General features: G+C 46.1%; 1 protein-coding gene across 1 annotated transcript in view; it reads left to right on the top strand.

Moving 5' to 3' along the window:
* Window positions 1–13,319: 13,319 nt before the first annotated feature.
* The window catches only part of FA2H (fatty acid 2-hydroxylase), a 58,030-nt gene continuing 53,097 nt past the window's right edge, over window positions 13,320–18,252 (top strand). Inside the window, exon 1 of the mRNA XM_026714452.2 lies at window positions 13,320–13,678. Within this exon, the coding sequence (XP_026570237.2) occupies window positions 13,403–13,678 (276 nt within the window). The 5' untranslated portion in view covers window positions 13,320–13,402. The remainder of the gene's footprint in view (window positions 13,679–18,252) is intronic.

Here is an 18,252-nt window from a genome sequence, read left to right as displayed (position 1 = left end):
TTTTCAGTTCTAAGCTCCGGATCCAAATGTAGTTAGTTATGTGTCATACAAAGCATCACTGGTTTGTTGGTTTGTTTGGGTGAGGGAACTTCTGAACTGGAAGTTCTACCATCAAGAGAAGGGGGAAGATGTGTCCATCTGGTTTCCCTTTCTTAGATTAACGGATGAACAGAGTTGGAAGGGACATTGGAAGTCATCTAGTCCAACCCCCCGCCCAAGCAGGAGACCCTACACCATTTCGGACAGAGGGCAGTCCAGTCTCGTTTTGAAAACCTCCAGCGATGAAGCTCCCACAGCTTCTGAAGGCAACTTCTGTTCCATGGATTGATGGCATTGATTGATTGATTGATTGGATTGATGACGCGCAGCTTCCCCCACACTAGCTGAGGCCTGCAGTGCCAATCAGCTGAGAGGATAAAAGAAGAGAAAAGCGCAAAAAGAGAAAAGTGAGAGGGCCGACCCTGCGCTTTTCTCTTTATCCTCTCAGATGATCGTTGGAGCCTTTTTTTTTTTTTTTTACTACCAGTTCTGCTGAACCAGTCCGAACCAGTAGCATTCCGCTCCTGTGCGAGGGTGACTTCCCAGTTTATGCCTCTATTCTGGGCTGCCGTGCCCACCCGCACCTCTCTGAGACCCCCTCAGCAAATACAATTCTAGCTGCAGTTAAAACACGAATAATGAAGTATGTCAATTCTCTATTGTCACCTTCAGGTAAAATTCCCAATAAAAATCAAACCAGACATGTTCTCAAAGTTCCCTTTTATTAGAGAGTAGTAAACTGGCACCTCTGGGAAATCCCGAATCTGAAAGTTTTCGGTTTCCCTCCAATAAGTAAAATAGGGCAAATCCACCCCTTGCCCCCTTCATTCCGTCACATGCCCCAATCACCATCTGTCCCAACTTGAGACATCCCCTCTACTCCTCCTCAGCCAGGTGCAGGAACAACATGACCTTGACTTAGAAGAAGAAGAATGCTATTATGTCTAACCACATACGCTCCATGAAATCCCCCCCTCCAATCTTCCCAGGCTCAAGAATGTGATAGCGTGGAAGCTTCTGGTGCTTCCAAAGCTGACAATGTTATAGGTGAGCTCTTTTTTCCTTTCCCATTTATCACACTCAAATTGCCTGGGGCGATATAGGAAGTCCTCAAGTTACAACCACAATGGAGCTCAACATTTATGTTGCTAAATAAAATATAGTTTAAGTGAGTTTTGCCACATTTTACAACTTTAGTCGTGCCAGCCACATGATCACGGAGATGTCTCTTTGGCTTTGTCATGGAGATGAGCCCCAGCCCCAGGGGTGGGATTCTACAGGTTGGCACCTATTCTCTAGAACCGGTTGTTAACATTCTAAGCAGTTCGGAGAACCAGTTGTTAGAAGAAATTACTGGCCTAATCCTGTAAGGAAGGCAGGAAGGAAACATTCTGGTGTTGCTTACAGAAACTGCCTCTCTGTTGACCCTGATTACGTTCTTGGCAGGACTAGACTTCATGTCTCTGGAAAGTCTCTGGAGTCCCCCATCTTTGCTAGTACTTTGCTTGTGTGGAGGGACCATTCAAAGTTACAATGGCACTGAAAAAAGTGACTTATGACCATTTTTCACACTTAGGACTTGCAGCATCCCCACAGTCACGCGAGGCCAGGCGAGGAGATGCGTGCCTCGATGTGAGTGATATTGAATTGGCCACACCCAACCAATAACATGACCACCAAGCTATGTCCACCCAGTCACATGACCACCAAGCCACACCCACCACCTAAGCCACACCCACAGAACTAGTTGTTAAAAAATTTGAATCCCACCCATGACCAGCTCCTAGTGCTGGAAACTAGCATGTTAATGTGTGAGGGAAACCTTTACTTTTACCTTAGGTTAGCTAAAATGTTTGAAAATATGTCTAGCAAATGTTGGAAATGTAATAAAAAAAAAACTGGGCACATTTTATTACACGTGGTAGACTTGAGCTAAAACAAAAAAAATGTGGCAAAAATACACAGATGGCTAGAAAAGATAATAGGGAACCATATAGATTTTAAATCTGAGCTGTTTTTATTAGGGATGATATCAGAAAAATTTGATAAGAAAAGTACGTATTTAGTATTACATGTCTTAACAGCAGCGAGGGTTATCTTCGCACAATACTGGAAAAATGAAGAAACACCGCCAGACGAAGACATAATTAAGAAGATATTAAATTGTGCAGAAATGGATAGATTTACATTGAAAATCAAACAGAAGGAAGGCACAGAATATTATCAAACATGGAATTTATTCTACAAGTGGCTGGAAAAACGGGATGGAGAGCAAAAATGGAATCTGTATCGTTAAGCAAGTTAAATACCCAGACAACACGATGCTTATTAAGCAGTTAGAAATGTAACTAATAGAAAATTAATAAAGTTTATTTTTTTTAAAAAGGCAGAAATCCTGGAGGGGAGCTCAGGTGTTTGGAGAGGAATCTCTTCCCAGGACAAATCTAGCCTCAGACAGGCGGTATGTCAGCAATCGAACTTGGGACTGAAGAAGATCCTCTCGGCGCGTGGCTTATTCATGCCTTGACAAAGGCTCCGGTGACGGAGATGCTCTGTTAACAAGACGTCAGGCCGAAGCGGGGATAATGAGCTATCAGGTTCTCGTGCTGCAGTCGTGCGAAACAGGAAAGCGGTTTGTCCTTCTGATGAAGACAGCTCCCCTCTTTTGAATGTGGGGCACGCAAGACAAAAAATGCAAGTGATTCACGAACCCAGCAGCTACAGGAAGTCCTCGGCTTACGACCGCAATTGACTCCAAAGTTTCCGTGGCTAAGCGAGACAGTTTTTAAAGTGAGCTTACGGCCTTTTCTTGCCATGGTTGTTAAATGAATCACGGTGGCTGTTAAGTTAGTAATACGGTTGTTAAGTGGATCTGGCTTCCTTACACATCCTCGTCATAACCTGCTTTCCTTGTTACCTTCTGGGAGGAGGGGGCTTCGTGGTATCCGAAGCAGAACAGCTAGATTCAGACACAGTTTTGTTCCATATAGTATCAACCTTCTGAGCTCTCACGTTCTTTCTGCTATGTATTCGAAAAGGGACAGCGATGAATATTTATATGTATTTATATGTTAGGGTGTAGGTATATACAGTACATATGAATGTCTATAGCATATTGTTTACAGAAACTGCCTCTCTGTTAATGATTGTTAATGTATGTGTGCACTTTTGAGAGCACGCAATAGAATTTCATTTTTAATGTGTGCCAGAGTGCCCACTTTAATGACAATAAAGGATATCTTTCTGTCTGTCTGTCTTTCATCTATCTGCCTATCTGTCTTCTATCTTCTATCATCTATTATATCTGTCCATTCTATCTATCTATCTATCTATCATCTATCTGCATCTATTCGTATCTCCATCTCTTTATCTCTCCATCTCTATTGTCTATCATTATCATTTATCTAGATCTATCTATCTATCTATCTATCTATCTATCTATCTATCCATCCATCCATCACCTATCTTTTATCATCTATTATATCTATCTATCCAACGTATTTATCCAACGTATTTATCTATCCATCCACCTATCTATATCTATCTATCATCTATCTATCTTTCTATCTATCTTCTATCTATTTTTATCTATCCACCCATCTATGTCTCAGACATGTCTCAGCTTCAATTCCTCAAATCCCCAGCCACACCTTAAAGTTGTCAAAGTTGAGAAAGATCGGTTGAAGATGAATAGAAGGAATGGAACCTGGGAGATAAAAGTCTACACAGAATTGTGAAGTTTGAAATATACTAATTCAATCACTGAAACGCCCAAAAGGAGTTCCTTGTGGTTCTCCTTACTATGGAAAATAGATACCAGGTGAAAGTAATGTTGGCAGAATATTATGCAAGCGTTGAGCCTCCCCAAGACTTTGGGAAAGATTTACAGATTTAAAAAATGCCAAATCCAATCTAAACATCTGGCTGATTACGTGACCAACCAGAATAAATGTACTAACAATGCCTGGAGCAACCAGAAAAATCTTTGCTGACAAATGCATTAGGGTTGTATCAGTCTCTACAAAATGGTCCAAGAAACATAAGTCCACAATCCTCAAATGACAGGGGCAAATACTTTACAACCTAAAGGTAGTCTTTGACTTATGACCACAATTGAGCCCAAGCTTTCTGTTGGTAAGTGAAACATTTGTTAAGTGAGTTTGGCCCCATTTTACGTACTTTCTTGTCAGCGTTATTAAGTGAATCACTGCAGCTATTAAATTAGTAACACCTTTGTTAAGTGAATTTGGTTTCCCCATTGACTATGCTTGTTAGAAGGTCACAAAAGGAGATCACGTGACCACAGGGGATGCTGCAGGCATCATAAATATGAGTCAGTGGCCAAGAGCCTGAATTTTGATCACGTGACCACGGGGAATGCTGCAATGGTTGTAAGTGTGAAAAACGGTCATAAGTCACTTTTTTCAGTGCCATTGTAACTAGGAACACAAAACAAAAAGAAGTATTTGATTTAGTATAATTATATGTACAAAGTTCTACCTAATCCGGGTGTTGGCAACCCACAGCTCTGGAGCCGCATGCGGCTCTTTGGGCCCTCTGCTGTAGCTCCCTGTTGGGTGATGCTGCCACTGGCTGGCCCCACCCCTCATCCTCCCCTCCCAGTCACATCTCTGGGCTGAGAAGGTAAAACACAAAAGCCAGAAATGAGAGGGAGGGAGGGAGAGAGAGAGACAGAGAGAGAGAGAGAGACCCATGTCCCACAGAAAACACTGGGAGCCACAAAACATGGGTAGGCGTGGCAGTGGGGATCATGTGACTGGTTGGGAGTGATGTGGAGTCGGCCACGCCCACCCAGGTTTTATGGCTCCCGGTGTTTTTCTTTTCTGTGGGAAACGGGACCGAATGGCTCTTTGAGTGTTTAAGGTTGCAGACCCCCTCCCCTAGTCCTTTGAGGCCTTTAAAAGGCGTTCTTGGAAGATTAGCTTCATTCATTCATATCCCAGAAAAAAATAAAGAATTCTGGGAAAACCTGCATAAGCGTTCATCTCTTAGTCCGCTTTCAATTAAAACTGAATTCCATCAATTAAAGTAAGAGGGGCCAGGCCAGTTTGTGTCCCAATGAGCTTCAATGTGGGCACGCGAGAAAAAGAAGAAGACCATTTCCTCACTAGCATTGCCACAAAGCCCAAGGCCCGTGATGGTCGAACCTATGGCACAGGTGCCATTGCCAGCTGGTCTTTGTGGGTGCAGGAGTGCCTGAAAGCGGCCCACAAATCGGCCCCAAAACAGGCCCTTTTAGGGTCGTTTTCAGGCTGTTTTTCGGGCCTTTTTCGGGCCAAAAATGGCCAGCAAACAGCCCAGAAAGTGGCCCAAAAACTGGCCCCCAAAATGACCCAAAAACAGGCATGCGTGTGTTGTCCCCAAAACTGGGCTCTTGCTTGGTGTCGAAGCCGATAAGTCCCTGGACACGAGGTGTAATACAACATACTTTTATTTTGGTATCAAGATATAAGGACCCTGGTTTGAAAGATAAGCAAAGGCCTCGATGAGAATCTTACAGCAATTTTTATAGTCAAGGGGTGGTCGCATTCAGCCCTTTGCCCTTCCCCTAGTAATGCATGCAGAACAGATAATATCAGCTGGTTCTTTGAATCTCAGCCCCCTACATGGCTAAATGTCACATCACCTGTGTTTCCTCCCAGGTCACAGGTATCTTGTATAGGAAGTTAGCACCCACCCCTCTCCTAGAAAATTGAAATAGCCTAGGAAATATTAAAAAGGCAGAACATTTCCTCTAAAAAGAGTAGAAACTCAGAAGCAGAAACTCTCCCCCACCTTTGTTAATTGGGTGGGCCATTAAGGCCTGGGCCAGAATACTTTACATAACAAAGATCTCCAGGTAAAGCTATAGCAATTGCTCAAAAGCCCTTTTCAGTGCATCATCACCCAGCAAGGCTCAACCAAGCCTGGGACTCAGGACAGCCTACAGAGTTGCCCCTGCGTGGGACCCTGACAACCAATCAGAAGACAAGCTCCAATTCAAATCCCAGCAGAGGGTATAAAACCCAGGCACTCTCGGCACCTCAGCGCCTTTTCTTGATCTCTTCCTTCACCTTGGAGCATGTGGGTCATCCTTCCTTTTCACTCTGGAGCTCCAGGCCACGTGGTCCTGCTGTCCACCATTAAACCTTCCAAACAGCCTCCACGGTTCCAGTATCTTTTCCCCCACTTGGAACTGAGCCCAGAAGGATATTTCTCCCAACACTTGCAAAGTGTCCTACTTTCATGTGCCAGCTGTGTGTTTTTGTGGGGTTTTCTTATAAGCAAGCTATTCTTGTTCCTGATATCTGGCTCGTGGTTTGAGGTATTAACTTCTCCCTCGCTAAGAATGTGCTGCTCCCACCTCTTTCCTATTGCAGAGCAGCTCAGGGTAGCTGCCCCCACTCCCCGTGACCCCCTCCTTCCACAGAGAAAAGTAAAAGCAGTTCTAACTCTTTGTCTGAGGCAGCACACACACACACACACACCCCGCTCCTTCTGTAGAGAGGGATAGGAAGGAGCCAGGCTGCTTAAGGCACAGAAATGAAGACAAGAGAAAATGCTTTCTCAGAATTCATGTTCTTTAATGTCCATTCCATCCATACCTGGGTCCTATCTCCACATATGACCCTTCCTCTGATCCCCAGGGCCTCCTCGGTACATACATCCCATCGCCTGATCCTTCATGTGCACTGGCCAGCTGGTCTTTGGAGCATGGACGTTCCGGTTTGGGCATTCGGTACCGAAAAGGTTCGCCATCAGTGCCCTAGGCCGATTCACAATGCAAAGGGTTGGTTTTGCATAGCTGCCTTCTTAGCACACACATAATTGTTGATTGCCTAATTTTATTTTAATTTAGCAGTGTAGCAACCTATGTGGAAAGGGAACTTCACGAAGACAGTAGTGTCGAAGACAGTAGTGTCATAAAAACAGGAAAAGCCCAAGGGAAACTTCAGGTCAGCCAGAAAACAAACTTACATAGGAAAAGGAATCAAATAAAAAGTATTAAAAAATCCCTTTAGACAAAAGCCTAAGTAATTAAGAAAACTAGACAAATAGGAAAAGGAAACAAAAGATAATTTAGAAAACCCTTACAAACACAGGACATACCAAATAAGCAAAACAAACAGACAAAAGACACAAAATATAAATTACAAAAGAGACAGACAGGAGATTGCCACAGAACAAATATATGAAAAACTATCTTAAAGCTAAAAGAGATTCATTTCCAGCAGTGACCACTGGACTAGATGACCTTCAAGATCCCTTCCAATTCTGTTAGACTCTGAATTCCAGATGAAGCCAATTTCAGAAACATCTCCTTTTCTTATCAAAGGTATATTTTAATCAATTTTATATTTTAAATTTTATATTTGAAGGTATATTTTATCAAAGGTATATTTTATCAAAGGTATATATATATATATACACATTACATATCTGATATTAACACAGCTGAGAAAGTCCAGGAATATTTCACCGGAAGAGTTCTCCACTCCTCTATTCGTTGCAGAATACCGTATGTCACCAGACTTGAAATTCTAGGCCTAGAAAACTAGAACTACGCCACCTCCAGTCCGATCTAAGTACAGTGTATAAAATCATACATTGCAATGTCCTACCTGTCAATGAATACTTCAGCTTCAACCATAACAACACAAGAGCAAACAATAGATACAAACTCAAGGTTAGTCGCACCAAACTTGATTGCAGGAAATATGATTTCAGCAACAGAGTGGTCAATGTCTGGAATACTCTACCTGACTCTGTGGTTTCTTCCCCAAACCCCCAAAACTTTAACCTCAGACTGTCTACTATGGACCTCACCCCTTTCCTAAGAGGTCTGTAGGAGGCGTGCATAAGCGCACCAATGTGCCTACCGTCCCTGTCCTATTGTTTATTTTATTTTTCTTATATGTACCCATTTCATGTATTCATAACTATGTATATACTTATACCTATTATCTTGTAAGAAACTGACAAACCAAATAAATAAATAAAATAAATAAATATATCTTCGGATTTGTCTAGAACGTTGGTTTCAAAGTGTTCCATGTATAGGTTAGCGATGACGGTTGAGAGGGGTGATCCCATGGGTGCTCCTTCTGTCTGTTGTATCATTGTCCATTGTGGATGAAGTATAGGTTGGTTAGGCAATGGTTGGTCAGATCTAGGATGTGTTTGCGGGGGTTGTATTTGTTTTGGATGGCTGTCAAGGATTCTTTGATGGATACTTGGGTGAAGAGGGATATGACATCGAAGCTCACGAGTAGGTCGCTGGGTTGTAGGTTTTGTTTCTTTATTGTTTCTATGAAGTGGAAGGAGTTTTGTACGTGTGAGGTGATGGATTCTCTGTAGGGCTGGAGTTGTTTGGCGAGAAATTTGGCAAGATTCTGTAGAGGTGAGCCGACTATGGGTCTGAATGGTGTTCCTTCTTTGTGTATCTTGGGGGAGGCCATAGAGCTTAGGGCTTCTGGATGTTTTTTCTCTGGGAATGATTCTCTGCTGGATCTCTTCACTGACCGGAGACGCTTTTATTTTGGATTTTGTAGTTTTTTCTAGGTGGGTGATGGGGTGAGTATTTAGAGGTCTGTAAGAGGGCTCTTGGACTAGGTTGGATAGTTTGGAGTGGTAGTCCAATGTGTTCATTATGACTGTGGTGTTGCCTTTGTCTGCTGGGAGAATGACTATGTTGCTGTCTTTCCTCAGGTTGGTGAGTGTAGAGTGTAGAGGCTCACCTCTACAGAATCTTGCCAAATTTCTCGCAAAGATACCAACAGACAGAAGGAGCACCCATGGGATCACCCCTCTCACCCGTCATCACTAACCTATACATCAAACACTTTGAAACCAATGCTCTAGACAAATCTGAACACAAACCCAAATTCTGGCTCAAATATGTAGATGACACTTTCATAATTTGGCCACACGGGAAAGAAAAACTGGACAACTTTCTCACACATCTTAACAACCTACACCCCAAAATACAATTCACCATGGAAACGGAAACCAACAACCAACTTCCCTTCCTGGACATCCTAATTTACAAAAAACCCAATGGCTCCCTAGGACACACCATCTACTGGAAAAGAAACACACACCAACCGCGACCTAAATCCACAATCCCATCACCACCCTGCACAGATCAACTCCGTAGCCAAGACCCTCATCTCCTAGCTGACAAAGACCACCTGAGAACAGAACTACACACCCTCACTAACGTGTTAATTTCCAACGGATTCCAAAGAAACACAATTACCAAATTAATCCAAAGAAAGATACCCCCCCAAATCCAAAACACAGAACAAGACAACAGTATCGCACTCCTCCCCTACATCAAAGGCACCACAGACAAAATCAGCAAAATTCTCCACAAACACAATATCAGGACAGCCTTCAGCACTGACCAAAAAATAGCCAACATCCTAAGAAACCCCAACGACAAGATCCAGTTAGAAAACCAAGGAGTTTATGAAATACCATGCAACAATTGCCCAGCCACATACACTGAATAAACCAACAGGAGAATAAATGCACGCATGGCAGAACACAAAAACACAGTCAGAAGAGAAGAAAATACTTCCTCCCTCTTCCAGCACCTTAAAGCCACAGGAGATGAAATTAATTTCGAAGGAACCAAATTAATATCCAACACTGACCACTCCAGCAAGAGAATAATCAGGGAAGCCATTGAAATAGAGAAACACCGCCATAACATGAATAAACAGGATGATACCTCCCGCCTACCACACATCTGGAAACTAGCCCTCACCAACAAATGAGTCCCAGCCACAAAAACCAACACCAGAACAACACGGGACACCACTGCCAATCCCCCTCATCAGACCCAGGCCCAAACCCATCCTATAAACGAAGGACACACTGCTTGCACTGGCACGAAGCCGAAAGCACCAGCCTGAGGATGGAGAGTGGGACCTCACCAAAACGTCACCAAGATACTCTTAATCTTACATGGGAAAAGACCCGAATACACCTAGACATTATATATAGATAGATGATAGATAGATAGATAGATAGATAGATAGATAGATAGATAGATAGATAGATAGATAGACAGATGATAGATAGATAGATAGATAGATAGATAGATAGATAGATAGATAGATAGATAGATAGAAGAGAGAGGGAGGGAGATGAGGGCAAGAGAGAGATGATAGATTAATCTATCAGACAGACAGATGATGGATGAATAGATATAATTTTATTATTTTATTACAATAGTAAAAACTAATACAAACTAAACTTAAAAGGAGAGAAGGAAATACTGTAGAATAAAAAGTGCAAGAAAAAGAAGGAAAAAAAAAAAACATAATAAAGGAAAAGAAATACATAAAGGAGTGACTTCCAACCCTTGTCACAAGAAGTTACACATACTTACAAGCAGTCCTCGATTTGCAACAATTCATTTAGTGACCCTTCAAAGTTACAATTGGCACTGGAAAAAGTGACTTTATACTCCTTCCTTTCACTACTAACAGTCCTAATCTTTAATTTATTCAAATATTGTTGTATAGGATTTGTTTTTCTCTTCGTCTTTATTCCATCACAGAGAATTTAATGTGCCTCTTTTGTAGATTCAGTAAGGAAACGTTTTCCAGGTCATTCTCCTTTTTTTGTCATTTGTATTTTCCCTTTAATTTTTTAATTGTCCTTTTCCACATCATTTTGCTTGGCCTGACATTTATAATTTTACCTTCAGCACTTATCTTTTCAAACAAAATGTGCTCTACATCCAATCTATCATTCCTTTATCAGTATCTCTTTGGGGGTGGGATTATCCATAGCCTTGTCACTTGGATTGCGTGTAAAAGTTTTATCTCCCTCCCGCGACCCCTCCCCAATTCTCCTTGCATGCAGAAAGAGGGCTGGATCCCCATCCCGGCACATTTTAAATCAGGGGTCTCCAACCTTGGCAACTTTAAGACTTGTGGACTTCAACTCCCAGAATTCCTCAGCCAGCAAAGCTGGGAGTTGAAGTCCACAAGTCTTAAAGTTGCCAAGGTTGGAGACCCCTGTTTTAAATCCTTTCCCTCTCGTGGGCAATTCTTTCAGCACAAGAAGACCGGCGTGAAATTGGCCATTACTTCCTAGGACTGAGATCTCCAAACTTGACAACTTTAAGACTTGTGGACTTCAACTCCCAGAATTCTCCAGCCAGGATAGTGCAGGTGTCATAAATACCTGCCAGTTACCAAGTGCCTGAATTTTGATCATGTGACCACGGGGATGCTGCAACAGTCACAAGTGTGAAAACAGGTCATAAGTCACTTTTTTCAGTGCTGGTGTAACTTTGAACTGTCACTAAATGAATGATTGTAACCCAAGAACTACCTGTAGAACAGGAATCCCCAAACTTGGCAACTTTTAAGACTTGTGGACTTCTGGGAGTTGAAGTCCGCAAGTCTTAAAGTTGCCAAGTTTGGAGACCGCTGTCTTAGGAGGTAATGGGGAAAACCTCACAGATTTTACAGGCTTTGAGGGTCTCCTTGGCTGGGGCTGAAGGGAGAAAGAGGAGCTGAGGAAGAGGCCAGGCAAGGAGGGGAAAGGCCAGAGCTGAGAATAGGATTGTGTCTCCTTATTGGGCGTTTCATTTTAATATATGCCGATTAATGTACATTTCAAAGTGGCAATAAAGTTATTCTAAGTCTAAATCTCAGGGTGGAGAGCACAGCACCTTCTAAAGAAGACGGTCTTGTTCGACTGCTGCGATGTCCTGAGATTTCTTATTGCAATCAATCAGAATAGGGACTTTTGGAGAGACCTTTGGAGGTCTTCTAGTCAACCCCTTCCTCAAGCAGGAGATCCTATATACCATTTCATTCTCTTCTCTAGGTTTGGGATGGAAACGTTTATTCATTAGATGTCAACGTAGCTTGCTTTTTATTCAGGCTCTCAAGGAAGCAGGGAGAGGGAGGGAGGGAGTGGTCCTCTCCTCCCTTGTCCCCTAACAACAACACCCCTGCAAGAGGCAGGCTCCGAGTCTCGCGCTCTCCCGCTGGACTGCGCCAGCTGAGATCTCTGGGATCTCTGCGCAGGAGATCTTTCCAAACAGCCATCCTCTCCCCAGAAGGCCCGGCCTTCCCTTCTCGCTCCACCTGAGCCGTTGCAGGCACATCGGTTCCCGGCTGCTTCGCGAGTTCGGGCTCTTGAGTGGCTGCCTTACGCCGTCACTACTTCCCTCTCCCAGAACGGATCAGCCTCCTGTCGGCCAAATTAGATGGTCAAAGGCCTGGAGACGAAACCATATGAAGAACGGCTGCGGGTTTGGGGTCTGGCTAGTCTAAAAAGACGCAGGGGTCTCCCACCTTGGCCACTTTAAGCCTGGCAGACTTCAACTCCCAGAATTTCTTTGGCTTGGCTTTGCTGGCTGAGGAATTCTGGGGATTGAAGTCCACCAAGCTTAAAGTGGCCAAGGTTGGAGACCCCTGCTGCAGAAAAAAAAAAGAATTAGGGGCGACACGATAGCAATTTTTGTTTATATTAAATATGGTTTTACATCGTGTAAGCCGCCTCAAGTCACCATGGGCGAATAGATTAATTAATTAATTAATTAAATAAGTATGATTTGATTGCTTATTGTACCCTATGACTATTATTAAGTGTCGTACCTTGTGATTCCCGACTCTTGATGAATGTATCTTTTCTTTTATGTACACTGAGAGCTTTTGCACCAAAGACAAATTCATTGTGTGCCCAATCACACTTGGCCAATAAAAGAATTCTAATCTAAATAAACAAACAAACATTCTAATATTTGAGGGGCTGCCACAGAGAGGAGGAAGGGGTCAAGCTCTTTTTCAAGGCACCCGAAGGCCAGACAAGGAATAATGGATGGAAACTGAACAAGGAGAGATTTAACTTGGAAATAAGGAGGAATTTTCTGACAGTGAAGTTGAACAGAAGTTGCTTTCGGAAGTTGTGGGAGCTTCCCCTCTGGAGGCTTTCAAGAAGAGACTGGGCATACTTAAATCGCATAGGTTCTCCTCCTTGAGCAGGGGGCTGGACTAGAAGACCTCCAAGGTCCCTTCCAACCCTAGCCTAGTCTATCCTGAGACAAGCGCGCCTGCGGGGAAGGCTCGACCAGCTCCGCCTCTATCCGCTCGCCGCCTCCGAGATGCTCCCGCCGGGGGAAGCGGCACTTTGCGCGCGCTCAGAGCCACCCCCCACCCCCGCGTCCCTCGCGCTCGCCTGGCCGGGCCAGTGGCGGCGGGGGCGGGCTGGCAACGGGCGCGATGCCTCGGCGGAGGGGCGGCGCCGTCGGGGGCGGAGCGGGGCGGGCGCATAAGCATGTGGCCGACAGGTGCCCGGCCAGCCAGCCGAAGCCCCGCTCAGACGCTCCCCGATGGCCGCCCCGCCAACCACCCGCTCCTTCAGCCGCGCCGAGCTGCGCGCCGGCTGCGCCCAGGGCTCCTGCCTGGTGCTGACCGGCCGCCGCCTCTACGACCTCAGCGCCTTCGCGAGCCTCCACCCGGGCGGGCAGCAGGTGCTGCTGGAGCGCGCTGGCACCGACGTGAGCGCCGCGCTGGACGGCCCGCCGCACCGGCACTCGGCCAACGCGCGCCGGTGGCTCCAGCAGTACTACCTGGGCGAGCTGGAGTCCGACGGGGAAGCCGAGCAGGTAACGAGCGCCGGTCGGTCACTCCCGGGCTTTTCTTCAGCCCTCCTGAGGGATGCTGGGCGACAGGCCAGGCTGTGGGGGGTCCCGCCGCGCGACGCGCCCCTCAGGCTGCCGAGCCCGGCTCGTCTTTCGGCCGTGAGCGGGGAAGAGCCGCGGGCCGAAGCAGCGGCCGAAAGGGGCCCCGGCTGTCTCGTCCCCTCAGTCCCCGCCGCCTCGCCCTCCTCTGGCCCGGCCGAGCCTGAGGCGCCGCCTTCGGCCTTTCTGAGGCGGGTCCCCCCTTTTTTTGGTGGGGGGGGGGGCGCAAGGGCTTCATCAGGCGGCGTTCTCTGCGGGGCCCAAGATGCCCCCCCGGGGGATTCTGGGAATTGAAGTCCACGGCTGGCAGGGGCACCCCCACTTTGGGAGGGCCCCTCCACCCCTGTAAGGGGCTTCTTGAACTCAGAGCCATAATTTACCAGTTAACCAAAGCAGAAGCCTGAACAGCTGCCTCTCTGAACAGCACTAGCTATGGCACTTAGACTTATATACCGCTTTATGTGGGACAGAACAGGTGGACTTCAACGCCCAGAATTCCTCAGCCAATTCTGGGAGTTGAAGTCCACAAGTCTTAAAAGTGGCCAAGTTTGGGGACCCCCGACTTAGATTTATATACTGCTTCAGCTCTCATTTAAGAGGTTTACAAAATCAGCCTTTTGCCCCCAACAATCCGGGTCCTCATTTTACGGACCTTACGCAAGGATGGAAGGCTGAGCCAGTGAGAAGCGCTCTCCAAGAGAGAAAAACTCCAGATTCCACCCCGGTCAGGATTGGCTGTGCATGATGGTTTGCTGAGTGTGGTACCTGTACAGTTTGGAGAGTTTATCCGGAGTGCTGTAGTGGGTGAGTGTGGACACCTGTTTATTTCAAGGGTTGCCCATTTCAGTCCCAGCAGCACTTCAAAGTGGCCCAGGCCAGGGGTCTCCAACCGTGGCCACTTTAAGACTTGTGGACTTTAACTTCCAGAATTCCTCAGCCAGCTTTGCTGGATTCTGGGAGTTGAAGTCCACAAGTCTTAAAGTGGTCGAGGCTGGAGACCCTGGTCCAGGCAACCCCAGCCGTTTCGTCCTTTTTCTTCTGAACAGGGAGGAACTCAGTTGATGCACTGGACTGACCCCCTAGTCTAGAATTTCTATTTTCTGGGGAGCTTCATGGGGCACTGAAACCATTTCAGACATGAAGATTCGGTGCGGGAGATTTTTCCTAGTCAGGAGGCTGGGACGAAAGAAATCTCCAATTTAGTTTAATTCATTTGTGGTTGACTTTTCTACTCCTTCCTCCGCTATCAAGGAGAGGGATAAGATAGAAAGGAAGTTTGGGCAAGAAGCATTAAAAGCTAAAGAGGGGGGTCATGATGACAGATAATTTGGAAGAAGAACAAAAAAAAATGGTCCTTGTAAAACCAGCAATTCTTACCATGTTGCACGCCAGTGAAAGGGCTATGAGTGGATATGAGCATCATACCCAAGGCTTGTTTTTATGCGTGGCAACACCTGAAAGCGAAGTTTTAGTGCTTGAATTTCTTATAAATCATTTCTGCTCTTTCTTTGCTCGCAAACTACAAGATAGACTCATCACTATGTAGGTAGAGTGGCAGATGCCCCCAGGGTAATATTTCACTTATCTGTTACATGGTGTAGTCCATGAAAGTCGGTGCTGGAGTCATTCTTGAGATGATGAAAAATTGCACAATGGGAGTGGCAGGAACGCAACATTAGTTTCATGTGAAGCTGGTGCATTGCCGTTGTCTTGACATGGCATCTATGGCTTCTCCTGGTGTGGTTCTGTTGTCTAACCTACAGCCCTTTCCTTATTGCTTGTATCTGCTGTGTTCACACAGGATCACGGCCACAACAATTTATGCTCCTGCTTCAGGACAGGGCATGTGTCAGAGTTGATAGTCGTGCTATCTATTGTTCAGAGCTGATTTCTTAAGGGTTCGGATAAAAGGCAGGGCTGGGTGGAGTGCGGTGGAAGCCAAACTGTGCCAGAGCAAACATGGAAAGGCTTGTGCGTGACACCTGCAGCAGCAGCAGCAGCAAATGTGTTCACTAATGATTAGCTTCCTCACAGGCCGGTTCTGACCTCTCCTGCCTTCCTGAGTGGTTTTTTTTTTCCCACCCTCTTGCAGTTGCCTTCTTCCCCTAAAATTGCTTGGGTTAGCATGTCATGATTGATTGACTTATTATGTATTCGTTTCCATCCTGCCTTCGTGATTTGTACAAATAAGTCATGATGGCAAGTTCCCTCCTCCTCCCATTTGCCCCGCGACAACAACCCTGTGAGGTGGGTTGAGCTGAGAGAGAGAGAGCGCGACTGGGCCAAGGTCACCCAGCTGGTTTTCAAGCCTAAGGCAGGGCTAGAATTCACCGTCTCCTGGTGATTGGCCCAAAGTCACCCAGCCAGCTTTCGTGCTTGGACTTGACTGCCGGGTGGCTTTTCTGTGTTTCTTCTTCCTCTGCAGTTAGGATTAATTCTGCGTGGAGGGAAGGGAAAAGCAGCACGCCAGGAAGAATGAGGTCCTGGGTTGAAAGAAACGTATTGGCACAGAGGTTTGTTACAAGCCACAAGTATCCCTAGTGCAGGGGCCGCCAACCTTGGCAACTTGAGTTGAAGTCCGCCAGGCTTAAAGTTCCCATGGTTGGAGACCCTTGGTCTAGTGGTCAAGATCAGGGCTAAAAGTGATAGCTGATAGCAATAGCACTTAGACTTATATGCTGCTTCACAGGGCTTTACAGCCTTCTCTAAGCAGTCACACCACCAATCAAAGTATATAAAGCCAAAGTAATCCCCATGCTCCTATATGGAGCTGAGGTTTGGGGTTTACACTCTTATTACAGTTTTAGAACAAACACAGTCTCGGCACTGGAGATGTATTGTGTGTGAATAAAGAATACATCCTACATTTGTATCTTAAACAGTCCCATTCCAGTCAAAAATTGATTTCCCTCACAACTGAAAAACCAGTAGGCCCGGGATGGGGAACCTTTTACGGCTCACTCCGGAATTCTGGGAGTTGAAGTCCATAAGTGATAAAAGAGCCAAGTTTCCCACCCCTGGTGTAGGATCTCCTGCTTGGGCAGGGGGTTGGACTAGATGACCTCCAGGGTCCCTTCCGACTCTGTTATTCTGTATTCAGGAGACTGCTATGAGTCCTCCCCGCATCCCCTACTCTCCTGGTGAAGGTGCCAGGGAACCTGCTTGTCAGTGAGGGCCACATTCCGTGTTCTTGCCCATCCTACCTGTTGCTTAACCGGTGCCTTTTTCCTTCCTCCTCCTCTTCTCCCTCTCTATGCCCTCTCTGGAATCCCCCATCTCCCCTTGTGCTTGCTCTGGCAGAACAAGTCCAGCCAGTTTCCAGGAGCCGGCTGAACTCAACAAACGGGTTCTTATTCTGCTCCCTTTTGAAATGCCAGCGGTGGTGCAAATCTACGAGCCCGTTGACGAGGCATCTCAAGCATACAATTGCCGCCTGGCACCAAAAGGGCAGCTTGTCTGCCTCCCGCTCAAGCTGGTTGGTGCCCCTTGCTTGTTGTGTTTGTGTTTCCTTCTTGGAGACTGACTTTCTCCTGCCCTTGGCAGAAAGGCTGGCCAACAGACCAGGCTTTTCCTACTTACTCATCCCATATTCCAGGGTCTCCAACCTTGGCAACTTTAAGACTTGCGGACTTCAACTCCCAGAGTTCCTCAGCCAGCGCTGGCTGAGGAACTCTGGGAGCTGAAGTCCGCAAGTCTTAAAGTTGCCAAGGTTGGAGACCCCTGCCTTTTTCGGTGGTCCGGTGGACAGAAGCAGAGGTGGGCATTCAGCAGGTTCTGACCAGTTCTGGAGAACCGGTAGCGGAAATTTTGAGTAGTTCGGAGAACCGGCAAATCCCACCTCTGACTGGAGATTTTACAATGTCCTTCCCCTGCCACGCCCACCAAGCCACGCCACAGAACCGGTAGTAAAAAAATTTTTTTTGAATCCCACCACTGGACAGAAGGTTGGGGCAGAGCTCCTCACAGCTACACCAGTCTTTCTTCCAGCTTGGCAACTTGGAGATGGGTGGATTTCAACTCCCAGAATTCCCGAATTCTGGGAATTGAAGTCCACCCATCTCCCGAGTTGCCGAGCTGGAGAAGCACGGAGCTTCGTTGGGCTGGTTTTTTTGGCAGCCTTTTGGAAGTGGATTTTCATTGCGACCTGCTTTGTAGAGAAAAGGGCCGGTCCAAAGCTGACATCCCTGCATAAGATAAGGATGAGAAATCAAGCGCCTTAATCCCTTAGAGCTGCCAGGCCCTTAAGGACAAGTTCAGTTATCACCAAACTACCTTCCTCCCGCCACCTTCCTCCCAAAAAACTTTGAAAATGAAAAGACTTCTTGGCAGAACAAGCCCCCAAATCTAAAACAGACAGAACCATAGGGCTGGAATGGATGTTGAAGGTCTTCTAGATCACACACACACACACACACGCACACGCACACGCACACGCACACACACACACACACACACACACCCAAGTAGGAGATCCTCTCTACCGGTGATGGTGGTGAGTG

Source organism: Pseudonaja textilis, chromosome 11, assembly GCF_049901715.1.
Source record: "Pseudonaja textilis isolate UNSWEBS1 chromosome 11, rPseTex1.2, whole genome shotgun sequence".
In the NCBI taxonomy this organism is placed as follows: domain Eukaryota; kingdom Metazoa; phylum Chordata; class Lepidosauria; order Squamata; family Elapidae; genus Pseudonaja; species Pseudonaja textilis.
Note: the sequence above shows the minus strand (reverse complement) of the source record. Positions and strands in the feature narration are given on the sequence as shown.